The 19,946-nt window shown below is 41.5% G+C and overlaps 1 protein-coding gene across 1 annotated transcript in view; it reads right to left on the reverse strand.

The window, feature by feature from the left end:
* nek7 (NIMA-related kinase 7) overlaps positions 1-19,946 on the reverse strand; it is an 83,972-nt gene that overhangs the window by 45,298 nt on the left and 18,728 nt on the right. The window contains exon 2 of the mRNA XM_059544107.1: positions 1,496-1,569. Coding sequence (XP_059400090.1) covers positions 1,496-1,543 — 48 coding nt within the window. The 5' untranslated portion in view covers positions 1,544-1,569. The remainder of the gene's footprint in view (positions 1-1,495; positions 1,570-19,946) is intronic.

A 19,946-nucleotide genomic window follows, 5' to 3' on the forward strand; every position in this document is an offset into this window, starting at 1 on the left:
TTCATTTTAAGAGTAGTAGTAGTAGTAGTAGTGGGCTATGTACATTCTGCTGAACAATAGTAATAGATTTCTGGCAAATACTTTTATTTTGACAGGTTTACCTTTACAGTTCTGTGTATGTGATACTACAGTCTATGATGTGATATGACGCTAGTTTTACTCAAATCAAACGGTCAGATGCTCTTGAAGTGACTCTTAGTGCAGTTCTGGAGATGTTGTTCATCTATTCACATCCTCATTTAGTGAGAAGACAGAAGCTGAAATCACCGCAAGCGTCACGCGTGCTTCAGTGTGTGTGTAATAGACGAAGACACGCTTCTGTGCCATTCATTAACACAGACACGCAGAACATGCAGGATTTAATTTAAATAGACTTTTTGGGCTTAATATTTACAGATATTAGTCCATATCGCGATTTGATGTGAGTGCAATGACCTACTTTTGATTGATTCATTCAAAATTTGACAAATTCTGTGACATTCCACGTTAAACTGTAAATTCCGTTTTTATGACTGGATTCCGCGATTACGTCCACGTTTTCTTCATCGTGGAAATCATGGGGCCCTACAGTAGACATCTGCCTGCTGTTCGCCCGATGCCTTAAAACCGAAATATCTCCATATAATGGAGCCAGTTGTCCTTTTTTTTTTTGACTAGTTCATAGCCTCCGGGCTGGTTGCGGACGACGCCATGTTCACTGAGACAACACTCACCAGATGGAAAACGCAAGTAAAGTTTCTCTTTTCACAAGGCAAGTTTCTATATTTTGCTCTTCTATAATAAAATAAATAAATAATATTTATAAATTTTTTTTAAAAAGTGGTCAATGATGACTGATTTACACATTCAGTACAAGAAAGATGCTCCTCATGTAAAATAGATAAAATAAAACTTTTATTGTATTTGATAATCAAATGAAGACTCCAAAGGCTGGTATCGGCAGTCATTAAAAATGTTCAACCAATGTTCTAATTTAAACATAACTCATGACCTACCACAAGACGACTTACAATAATGAGTCGGATGATTGGAGGGAATTAGTCTGAAGGGTATGAAAAGGAAGTACGACAAAAGAGAGATTATGAGAGCGAATGAGGAAGAAAGAGAGAGCAAAAGACTGCTAAAAGCAGCAGATTTCCAACACCTCTGTCTCTGGCACTGGAAACACATGATGGCTCCTGTGTGCTTGTGGAGAGAGCAGAATCTCATTATCACCTCTCACCCGGCACAGCGGAGAGACAGCCAGAGCAGACCACCGCCTGTCTCTCTGCGGGTGGATTGACAGACAAGGGGAGATTTGACGGGGGCAGATGTGCATGTGAAAGAGGGCGACAGGCTCGTGCTACATGCTGCTAAGCAAGCAGGTGGTGAGTCAGGATGGTAGACGCCAAAAAAAACCTCAAGTGGCCTTGTAGAATGACTATATAACGAGATTACAAAGAACGTTTGGCTAGACTGTATGCGTGTTTGTGTTTATGTATGAGAGTACACAAACCTGTGGCTGAAACACTGGAGGCTGCTGGCCTTGTGATTGGGCGTCCATCGTGACAGCAGCAGTCCCTTACACCCCTGTGAAACAAACAAACAAACAAAATAAGATGCATCGACCATTCCTGGCACGGCTACAAGAACAAATCTTCCCTCCTTTAATGATCTCCAGAGAAGGCGGATGTGTGAACCCGGTAATAGAATTAGGGTCCGGAGCAGCGCTCCTGATAGGGATGGGACGATAACCGGTTTTATTGATAACCGTGATAAAATGTGCTGAAGGTTAGTAATATCGTTTAAAAATGAATTATCATTAAAACCGTGTTTGATTATCGCGGTTTTAATAACTCACTATTAAATCATGTCCAGCCAGCAACAGTCTGACGCAAGCGCAGCGCACAATGTTTTTTTTGTTTTTTTTCGAGAAGGAATGGCGAAAGTCAGTGACTTTTCTATGCTTTTCTATGCTTCTACACTTTTCATTGTAAGGAAGGAAATGCCACAGAATTTAATCTTTCTTTAAATTAAGTGCATAGAGTTGCTTGTTTTATTAGTTGTTTGTTGATTATTAAATATAAAACTTGCTGAAATGTTTTCAGTGTGAGCATCAACTATTTTTGAACACTTTCATCTCGTTTCAACAAAACCATGATAATATTGATAATCGTGATAATTTTAGTCACTATAATCGTGATATTAAATTTTCATACCGTCCCATCCCTAGCTCCTGACAATCAAATCATACACTGCCGTGGAAACAGAGGAACCCAATCCACTGAGAACACGACACCCTTCGAGTTAATGAGACCTGTCAAAGAGCCACGGCACTGGAGACCCTTCAAATTGAACGGTAAAACTCAATTAAAACCTGTAGCCCATTTATCAAGCACCAAGGCAAATTTAAGCAAAAAAAAAAACAAAACAAAAAAAAAAACCTGATTGTCTGTAACCAAATACAATGTGGTCAGAATACAAAAGACACACAATTAAAGATTTCATTTAACCAAATTCCAAAATGGAAACTGAGGTAATTTAGGTAATTAAATAAGTAACTAGGCAATTAAACTGTTTGCTATTCAGGGTGTTTTCTAGTGAAGTTTCTCAATAATGAACTGCTTCTAGGGCTGCACAATTAATCAAAATTAAATCGCAATGGCAATAAATTGCGATTAGGCATAAGCTGCAATTGAAGCACAGTTCTGTGATCAGCAGTAAATCTCCATCCAAAGGCCAGAGGGAGCTCTCGCGCTGAGAAAACAAATATGTTCCAAAGAAGAAATCCAGGAAATGCCTATTGCTGCAGCCAAATAAACAGAAAATTTTACTGCTTTCATAGATTCAACCTGACTAATAAACACACGACTATGGCAATATCTGCGAAAGATAAATAATTTTTCGATACTCATAGTATCGAAGTTTTTCGTTCGATACCATAAAGGCATCGAAGTTCGGTACCCAGCCCTACTGAGATCTTATAATTTTTTTAACATAATAAAGTATTTCTATAATAAAATGCTAATCGACACTTAATGCTTCGAATATAATGAAGTATTGTGTGCCTTAATTATTCTGTTTACGAAGCCACATCATCTCACTTGACTGATTGCCACAACACTCGACTGACGTTATGAAGTTAGTTTGGAGTAAAAACATGTTCTTAAATTTGGTATTTTCACATGCTCTCAGATGAAGCAGCATTTACTACACAGGGCCGCAGTTCACTGAGAAGATATGCAAACAGCTGTCATTATCGCAAATGATTTCTTTGATTTCATAACGCGATTTTGCATAGCTTGTCAAAAAACTATGGCTCTGTGTAGTAAATACTGGTCCAACTGAAAGCAGGTGATGGAGATTTACTGCTAATCACAGAATCTTCTTTACTGACTAAATGCGCATGACAATCGCGATTAATCATGCAGCCTTAACCGCTTCTAAATATTTCTGTTGAACACATTTTACATATTGTTACCATATCATCATTTTTGGTTGACAGTAGCAATTGACTTCCATAGTATTTTTGTCCATACTAAGTCAATGGTTACCATCAATTGTTTGGTTCCCAACATTATTCCAAAATATATTCTTTGGTGCTCAACAGAAAAAACAAATTCATTCAGATTTGGAACAACATTAAGGTTAGTAAATGGATCACAGAATTTTCTGAAATATTCTAAGGTTTTTTATTATAAACATTTAACATCTTGAATTGCTTTGTTTTAGATATCAAGGCAACATTTACATCAACAGAAGCACTTATTGTTAAGTATGTTCCGCAAGCACTATAAACTAGAAATTGATTCCTTCTGACTCTAAATGAAGTCAGGTTTTGCAAAATACTAAAGTGCTCAAACTTAGATCAAACTTAGACTCATGCCTCTTTCAGTGACCCAAAAGTAAATCCAGTGCTTTTTACATTCATTTTGTACTTGGACTTAAATGTGGACTCACTTTTGATTTTTGGAATGAAAATAAGAAAGATTAAATTAGTAAATACTTCAAACACATCCATCAAACACATCCATACATCTTAACTTTAATATTTTATATTTTATTCCCCCTTTATTTTAGCTTAAAACTGAAAGAATCTTGGCAACACTTTTAATGTTTTTCTCACTAAAAATCTGGTAAAAAATGTCTGCTAAAATGGAAAGTAAATATTTTCAAAGCACATTATCAGCAAAAGTGATCCAAACCTAGTGCACATTTACAGATTAATTGCAACTCTAATAATCGGCATCTGCCAATACGCTAATTAACAACAAGTGGTCATTCCATCTAGTACCAGAAACAACATACAAGAACCTTTTCAAAGAAAAATTAATATTTGGTATTTAAATATTTTTGGCAGTATAAGAATCGTTTAAATTGTTATTTTTAAATTTAGAACAAATTACAATTTAAATTCAGAAAAATGTTCACGTTTTATTCTGTATAATTAAATAATAAAATACCTGTCATCCTGCTCTCTAGATATGTTTTTGGCCACTAAATTAAAGAAAACATATCGCTTAATTACAAACTAACTTTTACACAAACACACACACAAAAACTAGAAATGCATCGATCCAATACTCGGGATCTGTATCGGCTCCGATACTGGCATTTTCGGCGGATCGGGTATTAATCAGACAAGACCGATCCAAATCAGATATACTATTCTGGGTTATTGTTGAGCCCAAAACCCCAATTGAAGGCACAAAAACATTATAAAGCACCAAAATATTTTCTTTCACATATTTCAAGTGTTCTGAAGCTGCTCCATAGTTCAAATGTGAGGTAGAAATAAATATTGAAGTCATTAAATTCAAGTTCACATAAACACTTTCCACTGTGGCTGTCTGTCATCCTCCATTCAGCAAACAAACTGCATGTTGTGTTTGGTTACAGTAAAAACCATGAAACTCTCTTCAAGTGCGCACAGTAACTGAGGTTTAAAACTGTTCAAAGAAAAGGCTCAATAAACGAATGCACAGATTTAATACATTACGTATCAAAATCTCTTCCCTTTGTACTAGTGATGTCTTGTTCGCAAATTAATTGTTCGATTTAACTGGTTCTTCTTAGTGAACCGGTTGAACCAGTTCACCAAATCAGACTTAATCGTTTGAAACATTTCGCGTCTCCAATAAGCATTAATCCACAAATTACTTTTTTTTTAACGTGGCTGACACTCCCGCTGAGTCTAAATAAACCAATACCCCAATATCCAATGAATAAACCAATTCATTTACTGCTATGAAAAGAGAACTGAAGATGAACACAAGAAGAGCAGCTTGTGTGTTGTACTAACTTTTCTATGCGCACTGTGACTCAGTGTTGTTTTCAAGCTCATCATTCTGCGCACGGGATATGCATAGCTGCACTCTGTGCCACTCTATATTGGCACCTTTAGTATTATAATACTTTTTTGCGCAATCAAAAAATTATTAATAGCCTTTCTTATTCTGTCCTATCTATCACATGTTGCTGCCTTTATTACTGTGCTATAACATTAAAATACACATTTTAGATTTCTATATAAATGCATATACTTGTTTTTCATTAATGTATTTTACAACAATACAAAAAGCAATGTGTAACATTATACCAGATTTTAGACACATTCACTTATTTGTAAATAAAATATTTCTGTAGATTTTCTAAAATTATTGCGCACCCTTGATTTTTCTATCTTTTGCTGCTGAACTATCCACTAACCTAGTTTATAATAGTATTTTGTCATAGATTATGATATATATATTTTTTCATTTGTTATTTCTCATTAAAATCAAGTTGTTTATATGTATTAGATTGTGTTTAACACACAAAAGAGTGACGATCAGGTCAACGCAAAGTATAAAAATTCTACATTGAATTAAAAAAACTCCACTGGTATCGGATTGAGTCATAATCGGCAGATACTCCAAATTTTCGGTATCGGATCGGTTCTGAAAAAATGGTATCATTGCATCCCTAACAAAAACCTTCAATAACAGCTGCCCATAAAGCACCTAGTATCTAAGTCTAGTCTAGTGCTCCTGGAAAGCCAACCAATATATTAATGTGGGCATAATAAAGCATACGCACACATAAGAAACAGTGAAGATGTGTTGTCTTTGCAGAGCTGACGATGAGAAGGAATAAATTAGGCCTGAGCTTTCGTCGGTGACAGTGAGCAAATACAAAAGACGGCTGCACACTTTTCTTTACATCAAGCCGTGAGATGGGCCTGTGCGTGCCGCAGCCATCAAAATTTTTAATGATTGCTTGGTTGTCACTTCACTGCGACACGCAGCTCGGGGTGAGCTCACCATGTCCTCACTGTACTGAAAAAATATGAGAGAGGGTTATAAAAAAAAAGAAAGAAACACTCCTTTCATAGAAAGGCCATTTACATGTCGCTCACCACGTTGAACGTCCGTCTCCGTGCGTTGTCAGGGCTGAGTGGATCGAGGAGCTCGAGCCAATTAAAATACCTCATGCCGGTGAACGGAGAAATGGAGCTGAAGCTGTCACCAAGGCAAAATAAAATCAGCCTGCTTTGTTGAAGGTTAATAACACTAATTAAGCACCAACCCCACAACTGAGATTTGAGTGACAGTGCGCGCAGGACAGGGTTTGTTGCTGCCGAAGATTTGTTTCTGTTTGCCATTTTTGCAGTTTAGCTAAATTTGTCTCTGCATTAAGGTTTGTAGAAACTGCCTGCGTGAAGCATTTTCTCTGGGGAAGAACTAGTCGTTAAAGCCACACATTTAAACAGCCTTTCTACAAGTATGTCATTAGTACCGGAAGAGTATGTTTTTAAATTAATGAACTGCACCCGAGCTCCCAAAAAGGATACTTACGAAACCCTCTCTTTGTTCTTTCTTTACGAAGCTTCAAAATGCGACTGAGGTGAATAATTCTGGGCAATAATTAGCAGTTTGAGACAGCAGTCAAATGACACTCCTTTTGGCTTTGTACAACACTGCTGTTGTCTCTCTTTTATGATAAAAAAACTAACCCAATTTTATGCAGGTACGTGAACCAGAGTGACAAATCAAATTTCAATCAATCTGTTGACTTTTAAAGTGAACATGAAATGCTGTTTGTAACGCATTTTACTTTTCTAATGTGACATTTCAGAGCAAATCAACAATTGTATAATAAAACTTTTAAAAAACGTAAAACATAAAAATACTATCTATTATTAAGAATGTTTTTAAATAATTTCTTATTATTGTCATATTATAATATGAAACTGCATAAAATAAAAAACTAATGTTATAATGCTTGTAGAAATGAATACAACAATTTAGTGTCTTCATTTTAATATAGATTCATCAAATAATAGCAATTAAAAATTAAATAACTGAAAAAAATTACACTAGACATTACAATGCTTTCTCACACACTCTATCGATAGCAATATTTAAAAAAAAAAAATGTATATATATATATATATATATATATATATATATATATATATATAAGGGCTGCACGATATTGGGAAAAAATAACATTGCGATATTTTATTTTTCTGTGATATATATTGCGATGTGAAATCTAATCAAATTTTTTCTTACAAACAAAAATAGGGTGAGCACACTTACATTCTCATTTTAAATGATTTAAACATCAGAGTATTATTTAAATTAGAGTAAATTATTTGTTTGTAACTTTCGGATATGGTTTGAATTGTTAACATATGAACTAACATGAACTTACCACGAGCAATACTTTTGTTACTTTATTTAATAATCTTTGTTTATCTTAGTTTATAAGAACACAGCTGTTCATTGTTGGGTAATGTTACTTCACAGTGCATTAACTATGTTAACAAATACTGTACAACTTTTGATTTCAACAATGAAGGCTATAGCCTAGATGTTGAAATTAACAATGTTGTAGAAGTGCAGTTTAGTAATAGTAAATGTTAAATAATGTAGTTAATAGTTTAATAAATAGAACATTATTGTAAAGTGTTACAGATTTTTTTTTATACACCAATTCAGACGTCTCGTGAGTTCAGTGTTGGACAGGTCAGTTGTTTAAACCATTCATTAAATGGAATCGGTTCAAAGGAATCATTAGTTTGCGAATCAGACGTGTACGGCACACCTTGTGTAATTATCTCTGCAAAAGATTTGACAACACAGAAAACATTTCATCACTGGATAGATTTTTTTTTTTTTTCTCTCGACACCATCGTGTCAATTGATTTTGATTATTATGCGCAAGGGAGAGAGAGCAAGACAGCGCTTGTGTTGTTTGAAGACGGTGAAGGTGAGCGTGAGGCCGGGGCACTCTCTCTCTCTCTCTCTCTCTCTCTCCTCGTTCTTATATGCGCCCTGTTGAACTGACAGGACTTAAAAACACATGCAAATGATAAACTTTCACTCTTTGATGGTTAAGCTGTGCAATTAATCAGCTAATCACATTCGTCAAGGGCCGGGGAGCAGCTGGCCTGTACAGTTAATGAATAACGGATCAACTACTACAGCCTACATCGCACATCCTGTGATGTGACAATCGCGGATTCTTACATCGCAATATCGATGCTTAAATGACACATCGTGTAGCCCTAATATATATATATATACACATATATATACATTTTATATTATATATATTTTATATATTTAGCATTATGCAGTAAATTTCAAGTTTTATGGTTGATAATTCACTCTGCACTAGCAGGTGTGTCAAAAAGTTCATTTTGACCCCTTGGTAGAGTCGAGATGGCAGCACGAGATGGGTTGCCCTGTTGGTTAGTTCGACTTCAGTTTCAAGCAGTTCAGATTGACACTGGCAGCAAGGCTTCCTTTAATTGACCTATTCAGTGTCAAAATGACTTCAGGGCATCAGCGGTTTCCATCCAACACCCTCATTAACAGAATCAATTAAACATGCCACATGATATCAGCAAACAAACAAGAATGATTACAGGAGCCGCATCCTCTGGAGAAGACTGTATACACACAAAGACACACACACACACACACACACACACACACACACACACAAAAGCACCCAACTGTCCACAGAAACATTCATCTGTGCTTTTTCCACCAGCTATTTACGGCGTCTGCGAGAAACACGTGGTTTACAGCAGCGTTGTTTGTAAAAGTAAAATACTGAAAAGGGGCCGCGGCAGCTACTGAGTAGCTATACATAGCTTAGCATGACAAAAGGGCCATTACAGGTCATGATGACAGTAGGCAACCTACTTGTAATGGAGGCTTGGGAGCTGACTAACAACTCGTTCTCTTACGAGAGCTCTCTCGTACTGCGTCTTAGCTAAGACGCTACGGGAAAAGTCTCTTTTCACGAAATACTGAAGCAAAAAATTATCCTTAATTTTGTATTTTTGTAAAGCGCATTTGCAGCAGTACACAGCCATAGGCGAGACGGCTCGCTCGCTCACTGGCTTGTTCTGCGGCAACTGCACAGCCTATCGAGCGCAGGCTGATGCAACATCAGACCAATAAGGGCGCTTCGCGCCCTTCTTGCCACTTCCCGCCGAAACGGGTGTGGCCCAACCTATAAAAGGAGCTCGAAAAGGCTGACTCACCTGATTTTTCATCTCTTCAGCGAAGCTCACGCATCGCTGGATCACGAGGAAGCAAGCGCCGTCTGGAAGAGCATATCAGCAGGACGAGCCATCCTGAAGCCGCTGGCACCGCCGCCTTCCACTGCCGTTCCTGCTGCGCTATCCGGCGCCCATATCCTTTATAATCCTTGTTCTGTCATAATCTGTGTGTGTGTTCGCCCTGCGACGCACATTCACAAAAGAGCTGCGTCTTTTTAAAGATGCCTTCGTGCGGCTCGTGCAGAACCCCGCTCAGCGAAGGAGATCGTCATGTCATCTGCGTCTCCTGTCTGGGTGAAGACCATGCAGCGCTCGCGCTCGCTGATGGCGGATGTCCTCATTGCGAGCTGATGCCTATGGTGACTCTGAGGACTCGCCTGGCATACTTCTCGAAGCCTGCATCATCCGCTGCGCCGCAGCGCCGTAAGAAGCGCCGCTCGCAGCGCCTACCAGAACCGCCTCCAGCTCGGCCGAGCTCGCCGGTTCCCTCCGCTTCGCCGGTCTCCCCTGCATCGCTTCCCGATGCTCAGTGTCCGCTGCTTGCCGACGCGTCATCGGAGGAAGTGGATCTCAGGCCCGCGTCGGAGGAAGAAGACACGTGCTCTCTGCTTGCTTCGGGCAGTGAGGGTTGGACGAGCTCCGTGGATCTCGCGCCAGCTGCTCAGAGGCCCAGCAGACGGGGGGATATCGATAAGGAGCTGATGCGTGTACTCTCGTTGGCCGCGGCGAGCCTCGGCCTCGAGTGGTCTGCACCAGCGCCCCCTTCACGTTCCCGGCTGGATGGTAGCTATCTTCCGGATGAGCGCTCTTCCTCAAGCTCAAAACACGCCCCTTTTCTTCCTGAGCTTCATGAAGAAGTGGCGAAGGCTTGGGACGCTCCATTCTCGGCGAGAATCCGCTCATCTGTTTCGCCAGCATTCTCCACACTGGACGGTGCTAAGAACAGAGGCTACCTGTCACTTCCGCCGGTGGAACAGGCTATAGCAGCGCACCTTTGCCCGCCCTCTGCTGGACGGCGGACTAAGGCGGCGTTGCCATCCAAAGCCTGCCGCATGACGTCATCGCTGCTCACACGGATATTCTCTGCTGCTGGGCAGGCTGCGTCTGCGTTACACACCATGGCGACGCTACAGATTTTCCAGGGCGATCTTCTCCGCAAGCTGGATGAGATGGGACCTGAAGCGATCTGTCTCGCGGATCTGAGGAGTGCTTCGGATCTCTCCCTCCGCGCTGCTAAGTCCGCTGCACAGGCCATGGGACGGGTTATGGCTTCCGCTACGGTGGCTGAGAGGCATTTGTGGCTGACGCTTTCTGACATCAAGGAGTCTGAGCGCGCTGCGTTTCTTGACGCTCCGCTAACTCCTGCCGGCCTCTTTGGATCTTCCGTCAACGAGTTTGTGGAGAGATTCGCCGAGGACCAGAAAGCTTCACAGGCGTTCAAGCACTTCTTGCCGAAGCGCTCCAGTTCGGCAGCTAGCCGCTCTAGACCGGCCCCACAGAGCTCTCAGTCACGCCCACCGCCTCCTGCTGCGCCATCACGACAGCGTCAGCAACGCAGCTCGGGACCCCGTTCTCGCTCTTCGAGCCGTCGCCCCGCGCCGCGGGAGCCGTGGCAGAGGATTGCGGTGAAGCCAGAAGCCCCGAAAGCATCCTAGCACTGCTGGGAAAGCGCCGGTGTTCGAGTTCCGCTGCGGCCGAGCTCTCACCCAAGCGCGCCGCTGTTGCAGTTCCAAGAGTTGCGACTGCCTCAGTGTTTTCTGCAATGAGCAAGCCTGCACGAGTCAACGGAGCGCGTGTCACATCCAGCCCTTAGCCATTCATGCGAATGCATGGTCAGCGCTTCCAGGGGTTTCGGATTGGGTGCTAGGCATTATAAAGAGAGGCTACTCGCTACAGTTTTCTCGACGCCCACCGCGCTTCTCAGCGCGCGTCGAAACTACGGTCAAAACAGAAGTAGCACACATACTTCGGGCCGAAATATCGAAACTGTTGAGCAAAGGGGCTGTAGAGCCTGTGTCTCAAGCTCAAAGCGAGGGGGGGCTGTACAGCAGATACTTTCTGGTGCCCAAGAGAGACGGGGGTCTCAGGCCCATACTGGATCTAAGGCAGCTGAACAAGGCATTGATGAAACGCAGTTTCAAAATGCTCACGACCAGGAAGCTCCTCGCGCAGATTCGCGGAGGGGACTGGTTTATGTCAATAGATCTGAAGGACGCGTATTTTCAAATACAGATAGCGTCAAACCACAGGCGGTTTTTGAGATTCGCCTTCGAGGGCCAGGCATACCAGTTTGCAGTCCTGCCATTCGGCTTGTCCGTAGCTCCTCGTACGTTTACGAGGTGCATGGATGCAGCGCTCGCTCCTCTCAGACTCAGAGGCATACGAGTGCTGAATTATTTGGACGACTGGCTAGTTCTGGCCCAATCACGAGCGGAGCTCGTGGACCACAGGGCTGTTTTACTCGATCACCTCGAGAAGCTCGGCCTCAGTGTCAATTGGGCGAAGAGTTCGCTGAACCCCAGTCAGACGATCCTGTTTCTGGGTATAGTTCTGGACTCGTGTTCCATGACGGCGCGACTGTCACCACAGCGCACGATGGGCTTTCAGCGCGCAGCGAGTTCTTTCCGCTGCGGCGCGACTGTGTCGCTCAAACACTGTCAAAGGATGCTGGGTCTCATGGCCTCAGCATCTCCGGTTCTGCGGCTGGGCCTGCTCCGCATGCGCCCCCTGCAGTTCTGGCTGAAGGCTCGGGTGCCGCGCAGAGCGTGGGCGTCTGGCCGGCTGCATTTCAAGGTCGATCAGAGCTGTGTTGCGGCTCTAGCACCTTGGACAGCGAACGGCTGGTACCGATCAGGTGTAAGCCTGGGGACTTCCCCGAGTGTGAAAATGGTGTCGACGGACGCCTCCACTTCGGGATGGGGAGCGCTGCTCGAAGGCAGACCGTCCTTTGGCCTATGGTCAGAACGGGAAAAGCTCCATCATATCAACTGCCTGGAAATGCTGGCAGTGGAGAATGCGCTGACGCGCTTTTGTCCCCATATCAAGGATCACCACGTCGTAGTCCGTTCGGACAACATGTCCGTGGTGTCCTACATAAATCGCCAGGGCGGTCTCGGGTCCCGAAACCTGTACAGGCTGACGGAACGCCTTCTGATTTGGGCTCAACGCAACGTGCGCTCGCTGAGAGCGGTGCATGTGCCTGGACTGCAGAATCTGGGTCCAGACAGGCTGTCCAGAGGCAATGTCCCTACGGGCGAATGGTCTCTACACCCGCAAACAGTTCGGCTGTTGTGGGAGAGATTTGGCATGGCGGAGGTGGACCTCTTTGCGTCCCACGAAAACGCTCACTGCCCCGCATTCTTTTCCAAGAACGAAAGCGCGCTGTCACGGAAATGGCCGTGCTGCCCGCTTTATGCGTTCCCTCCCGTCTCCCTCCTTCCGCAGGTGATAGAACGGGTGAGAGAAACGAGATGTTCAATACTGCTTGTGGCACCTCTTTGGAAGAACCAACCATGGTTCCCAGATTTGATGCAATTAGCAGATGTCGCCCCATGGCCGGTACCGTTGAGGAGAGATCTCCTCTCGCAGGCCAGGGGCTCGATTTGGCACCCTCAACCGGAGTTGTGGTCCCTCCATGTATGGGCACTCAACGGTTACCCGCTGATCTCGCAGTGGGAGTGCTAAATACCATCACTCAGGCTAGAGCTCCGTCGACACGACGTCTGTATGCCTCGAAGTGGTCGGTGTTCTCCAGCTGGTGCACAGCTCGAGGTTATTCACCCCTTAGTTGTGAGGTGACGGAGGTCCTCTCCTTCCTACAGGAGCTGTTGGATAAGGGCAGAGCCCCATCCACGCTCAAAGTTTATGTGGCGGCCATCGCGGCGTTTTCTGAAACGGCGTCCGGTCAGTCAATAGGAAGGAACGATTTAGTCATCCGGTTCCTCAGAGGAGCTAGGAGGCTGAATCCTCCCAGACCTCCGTCAGTCCCTATGTGGGACCTCGCGGCGGTTTTGGAGGCCTTGAAGGGTCCCCCTTTTGAGCCTATCCAATCGGTTAGCCTTCAGCATCTGTCGTTCAAGACAGTATTCTTGTTGGCTCTCGCTTCTGTGAAGCGTGTGGGTGATTTGCACGCGCTCTCGGTGAGCCAGTCGTGCTTGGAGTTTGGGCCCAATGACTCAAGGGTCATACTCAAACCTAGGCACGGTTATGTGCCGAAATCCCTCAACACACCGTTTCGGGCTCAGGTTATTGCCCTGTCCGCCCTGCCGGTGTCAGGGGAGGATGGAGACTCGAGTCTTCTTTGCCCTGTCAGGGTTTTAAGAGCTTATGTGTCTCGCTCTGCTGCCTTTCGGCAGACGGAGCAGCTATTTGTCTCATTCGGTGGACGTTCCAAAGGAATGGCTGTTTCGAGACAGACTCTATCCAGATGGATAGTTGACGCCATAGCGTTAGCTTACGCTTCCAGGGGCCTTCAGTGCCCGTTGGGCGTCAGAGCACACTCCACAAGAGGCGTCGCCTCATCGTGGGCGTGGTCTACTGGGATCTCCTTGCAGGATATATGTATGGCGGCGGGTTGGGCCTCGCCGTCTACATTTATCAGGTTCTATAACCTGGAGGTTCCCGCCTTGCAAGCAAGGCTGCTGTCGGTATAGAAGAATCAGGGCCCTGAGGGGAATTCTGAATTCATGAGCGCTAGGCGCTGCCGACTGTTATATGGGCAGTATTGCGTAAGACCCGCATTGCCACATTGGTCAGGCCTTGCCTCGGCTGTGTGATGTCATATTGCCGCATCTACGGATGCTGCTAGATATGGGACGGAGGGTTTTTCCCCCTTTTTTCTGTCCCGGACTCTCTGTGAGTCCCTCAGGTGACTGTGCACTGTATATCCTGGGCGTTGCTTCAGGTTTATCGGTGTGTGATCCCTGCGCGCACGGCGTTTTACATCGGGTTCCCGTAGCGTCTTAGCTAAGACGCAGTACGAGAGAGCTCTCGTAAGAGAACGTACTCGGTTACTAAACGTAACCTCGGTTCTCTCTAGAAGAGCGAACGAGTACTGCGTTCTCTGCCGTGCGTACGATTCACTCTGGTTCGCTTCGGCGATGAAATAAATCAGGTGAGTCAGCCTTTTCGAGCTCCTTTTATAGGTTGGGCCACACCCGTTTCGGCGGGAAGTGGCAAGAAGGGCGCGAAGCGCCCTTATTGGTCTGATGTTGCATCAGCCTGCGCTCGATAGGCTGTGCAGTTGCCGCAGAACAAGCCAGTGAGCGAGCGAGCCGTCTCGCCTATGGCTGTGTACTGCTGCAAATGCGCTTTACAAAAATACAAAATTAAGGATAATTTTTTGCTTCAGTATTTCGTGAAAAGAGACTTTTCCCGTAGCGTCTTAGCTAAGACGCAGTACTCGTTCGCTCTTCTAGAGAGAACCGAGGTTACGTTTAGTAACCGAGTACGATTTGCTGCATAGTCGCACATAATAATGCTACATTTTTCACAGTTTCATCACCTGCAGCATATTCAATGACAATGACATTTTTGAACAACCAATTTTTCTTATATCTAACATAGTGAACGAACTCCATCGCACACCTGTAAGTGATAGGTGCGTAGAAAATTAAGACCAGGTGGGTCGTGTCAACATATAAGGAAATCCGCACACTATCTTAACTTGCAAAATACAATTTTAATCACACCAACGTTTCGGTCACACTACCTTCATCAGGAGTATACAAATGTTCAAATTCATCTCTTTTAAGATAAACACATGACCAATTAACAGAGCTACAACCTATAGGGGGTTCTTGATTGTTGGAACTATAATAATGTGTAACTGTTTATGATGTGGTGCCAGAGGTGGAAAGAGTACAAAAATATTCTACTCAAGTAAAAGTACCATTACATTAATGAAATTTTACTTAAGTACAAGTAAAAGTACCAGTCTAAAAAATCCACTCAAGTAAAAGTAAAAAGTAGCTCATTTAAAATTTACTCAGAGTAAAAATTACTTAGTTACATTTTAACCAGTGGGAGGGAGTCAAAAATGGGACAGACCAAGGGTGTCAAACTCAGTTCCTGGAGGGCCACAGTCCTGCACAGTTTAGATTTAACCCTAATTAAACACACCTGATCCAGCTAATCTAATCATTTAGGTTTATTTGAAAACTACATGATATGTGTGCTGGAGCAGGGTTAGGGCTATGGCCCTCCAGGAACTGAGTTTGACACCCCTGGGATAGGTCTATTAATCTCAAACTAGTTGTTTTTAATTAAAGGAATCAGTTATCTGGCAAATCAGTATCAACAAACTCATCTTTTCAATACAGAGGAAATGCAAAAGCTTCATCGGACGTGGCATTTAGATGTATTACACTGTTTAGTGCAGGACAAGAATGCATTTAACCTGCAGTTACAAATGCATGAATAATGTTTTGATATGCCAGACATAAAATGTTGCATACTCATTTGAAATTATAAAAACTTAATTATAAAAAAAAAAAAAAATCAAAAGATACTTTAAATGTGAAATTAAAATGGCCAGTATGTGTCAGCAAGTCACAATGGCAATATGGTGTCTAAAACGCAAGTTTTTTAGTTTACTGTCCTGTTGTAAAAAAAAAAAAAAAAAAATATATATATATATATCAGTGGCGGCTGCTGGTCTTTCAAAGAGGGGAAGCTCATTTTCGGCCTACATTATAACCCTCTGATGGTCTTCATTTGTAGTGACACTCGGGGTCTTTTTGACCCCAGACAATAACATTTCATTTTGTAATAGTAAAATATTTACATTTTTTACAAATATAATTTTACTCTGTTCATTTATGTTTTTACTAAACTTTGTACAGTTTTTGGAGGATTTAAATCTTTTACATTTCTATAAATAAATAAATATTTATTTAAATAGGCTTTTTTTTTTACAAAAAAAGAAAAAAGCATTTCAGGTAAAATTCACTTCATAAAAGACCCAGATTTCTAACTTTCATACATGGGGATACCATGGATAATTTTATAAGGTTTAATGTAAGATTTTTGCCCATTTTTGGGGAAATTCAGTTTAAAAATTGTAATAAATCACTTTAACCACTAGATGGCTATAGTGTGTGTGTGTGTGTGTGTGTGTGTGTGTGCGCGCGCACATTTTCAATCTGTCTTAGTTACCAATTTAATTTTGTGGTGGTTCTGCATTTTACAAATATCAAAAAATATTGCCGCAGTTTGTCTTTCGAATACACTTGAGAAATCCGCGATCATGGGACTGAGCGTGAAACAGCCTTGCCGACTTCTTATGGTGCAGACCGCTGTCAGTCAAAAGGAGATCGACAGATCCTCCAATCATCACGCGGAAGCCCAGTCTTCATTCACCTCCAGAGACGCTGAGCGTCCGTGGGCGGGACATAATCGCAGCATTTATCCAATGACCGTCTAGCTTCGGAGCACTGAAAAAAACTGTTCAAAGCAGCCCCATCGAAGTCAATGGACGCTCGGCTTCAACAGGGAAATGCACTGTGACGCTACGGGAATGTATGAGAAGAAAATCGAGTCAGCCGACATGTAGCTGATTAACACAATACATAATACACAATAGTACATATTTGACCGTTGGTTTTTTTTTACATTAGAGGGGAAGCTGAGCTTCCCTTGCAGTCTTAAAGAAATCCCCACTGATCTATATATATATATATATATATATATATATATATATATATATATATATATATATATATATATATATATATATATATATATGTGTGTGTGTGTGTGTGTGTGTGTGTGTGTGTGTGATTATGATTTTTAGAGGAAAAGACAGCATTCTTTGTGTGATTTTGATTCTAAATGATTTTGATTGATTTCATTCTAAATGCATTTCAACAGACTGAATCACACAGTGAAAGAACACTCTAAATGCGCGCGTACATCATTAAAACAACAATTATGATATTATCGCAGACAATATATATCGCACACTCCGCACCAGTCTTTTTGGCTAATTTGTGCAAAACCTCTTGCTAAAATGTCAAAGCATCATTTTAACCACCAATGCAATGACGCAATTATTTAGCTCACCTCTATATGCTTACGTGGGGTTGATGTCTTGTCGAGATTTTATAAACTGCTAGTTTGGTCTCCCTAGGCAAGCACAGCATACACAGCATAATAGAGCATACATATGGCCAGGGGTTCACTTCATTTCCTTGAGTTCAACTTCAGAATATGACGGGGTTTCGTTTTCAGCGGTGTCTGCACCACTAACGCCTGTTTTGTCCGTCTGCATCTTTCTTGTGATTTTAGCGCCAGTTTGCCCTCCTGCCCATTATTTACTGACATACCTTCCAGGGAGCGATTTTTTTTTTTTACTCAGTAATTAATGTGTTTTAAAATGTAGCGAAGTACAATACTTCAAACAAAATATACTTAAGTAAAAGTAAAATTACAGATTAAAAAAAATACTTAAAAAAGTAGAAGTACACAAAAAAGCTACTCAATTACAGTAACGCGAGTAAATGTAATTCGTTACTTTCCACCTCTGTGTGGTGCTAATTATGTATTCCCAATTAGCTTAATTCTGTGCAGATGTAGCTCTGTTAATTGATCATGTGTTTATCTTAAAAGAGATGAATTTGAACATTTGTATACTCCTGATGAAGGTCGTGTGACCGAAACGTTGGTGTGATTAAATTTGTATTTTGCAAGTTAAGATAGTGTGCGGATTTCCTTATATGTCTATATATATCTAACATAAAAGAAAGTTAGAGCTGTGGCTTGATGGTTAGAGGTTCTGAGCCTGGAGACATTGTGCTCATGCTGGAAATATAAGTTTCTGGCAGTTTAAATCCCAGTCTTAGGGCCCTATGATTTCTGTGATGGGGAAAAATTGAAGAATCCAGTTCTAAAAATGGAATTTAATGCAGAATTTCACTTGAACTTTATCTCCAAAGCTGCGAGATTAACACTGTTTAGATAATAAATTTGTATTAAATCATAAATCAAGAATAAAATAAAAATAAATAATTAATGAATTTGAAGATTAGACAAGCTTTTATATTTTTCAATTAAATTAAAATTTAACGGATTTAAATTTAATCAGTCTAAATCATTCAAATGGAATAAATAGGGCTGGGTATTGTTCAAGAAATTTTGGTATTGTTCAAGAAATTTTGATACCGATACCGATACAGATTCCTTGACTTCGATACCAGTTCCTGAACAAGACTTTTTTCGATACCAATTTTATGAAATCCATTTTAACAAGATTACATTACACGTGTAACTCAAAAAAAAGTTACATGTGACAGGAGACAGACTGATGATGTCCCCAGGACTAATGTCCATAGGCTACGTTTACACTAGTGCGTTTAATTTTAAAACACATACTGTAGCTTAGACAGAATCATAATTTCTATTCACTTTCCACTGATTTAAGCTATCTGATGAGCATTATTTGCTTCCAGCATTGTCTCTACCACGATCGTGGTTCTGATTTAGAGGCAGCTCATTCGCTGCTCATCTGTCAATCATATTATGTATTCTCGTCTCAGACGATGAGTGTGTGTTATACTTCCAGAAAAACATTTACAGGGATAAAACACAGTTCAGTAAAAAGTATAGAGCTTGAAACCCAGCCCCAGCAATTAAAACCGAAAGCTTGAAATTTGGGAAACATAGGGCCCTAACAATGCAACTTTTGTTAAACACTAATAAATAGTTTTTAAACTGTATGCATTTCATGATTTTAATTAATTTGATGTTTTGATTTACATCATTAAAACCATTAAAACTGAATAGAGAGAATTTTAAAATGAAAAAATTAATAAAAAAAATTTAGTAGGGCCCTACAATCATTTTCAAACTTTTCAATGAAATTAACATTGCTGGCATTGCAACAGTTATACAGCTAGAAATTATCAATTTTATTTTCAAAATTTGCATATTTGCATTAACCTTCACATTATGAGCTTCCCCTCTTTAAATATGTTGTTAAATATTGATTAACTCATATTCCTATCCTTGAAGTACTAGATGTCTTCATTCATGTGTGTGTCCATTATGTATCAATGCCACCTTTAATTATGTGGAAATTAGGAGTAATTGGCAATTTAACAAGTCATCAACTCCTGGAAGCTGCAGTGATTTCATTACAAACTTCCAGAAAGTAAGCATGGACTGCAGACTTATGCATTCTTAAAAGCAGGAAAAGTTAATCAAAGAAGAGATTCACCCCATGCTCCCATGTCCAGCATGATAAAAGCAGACATAACCGAACCGATAGCACAACAGGGCAACATAAGTGGGCATGTGATGGCAGGCTGCCCTATATGTCTTTTTTTCCCAGATTCTTGGCTGCTTTCTTCTTCAAGTATGAAAAGAGAAAGACATAACAAGAAAGGGAGGAGGGTCTTTTGTGGATCAA

Source organism: Carassius carassius, chromosome 48 (assembly GCF_963082965.1).
Source record: "Carassius carassius chromosome 48, fCarCar2.1, whole genome shotgun sequence".
Classification (NCBI taxonomy): Eukaryota; Metazoa; Chordata; class Actinopteri; order Cypriniformes; family Cyprinidae; genus Carassius; species Carassius carassius.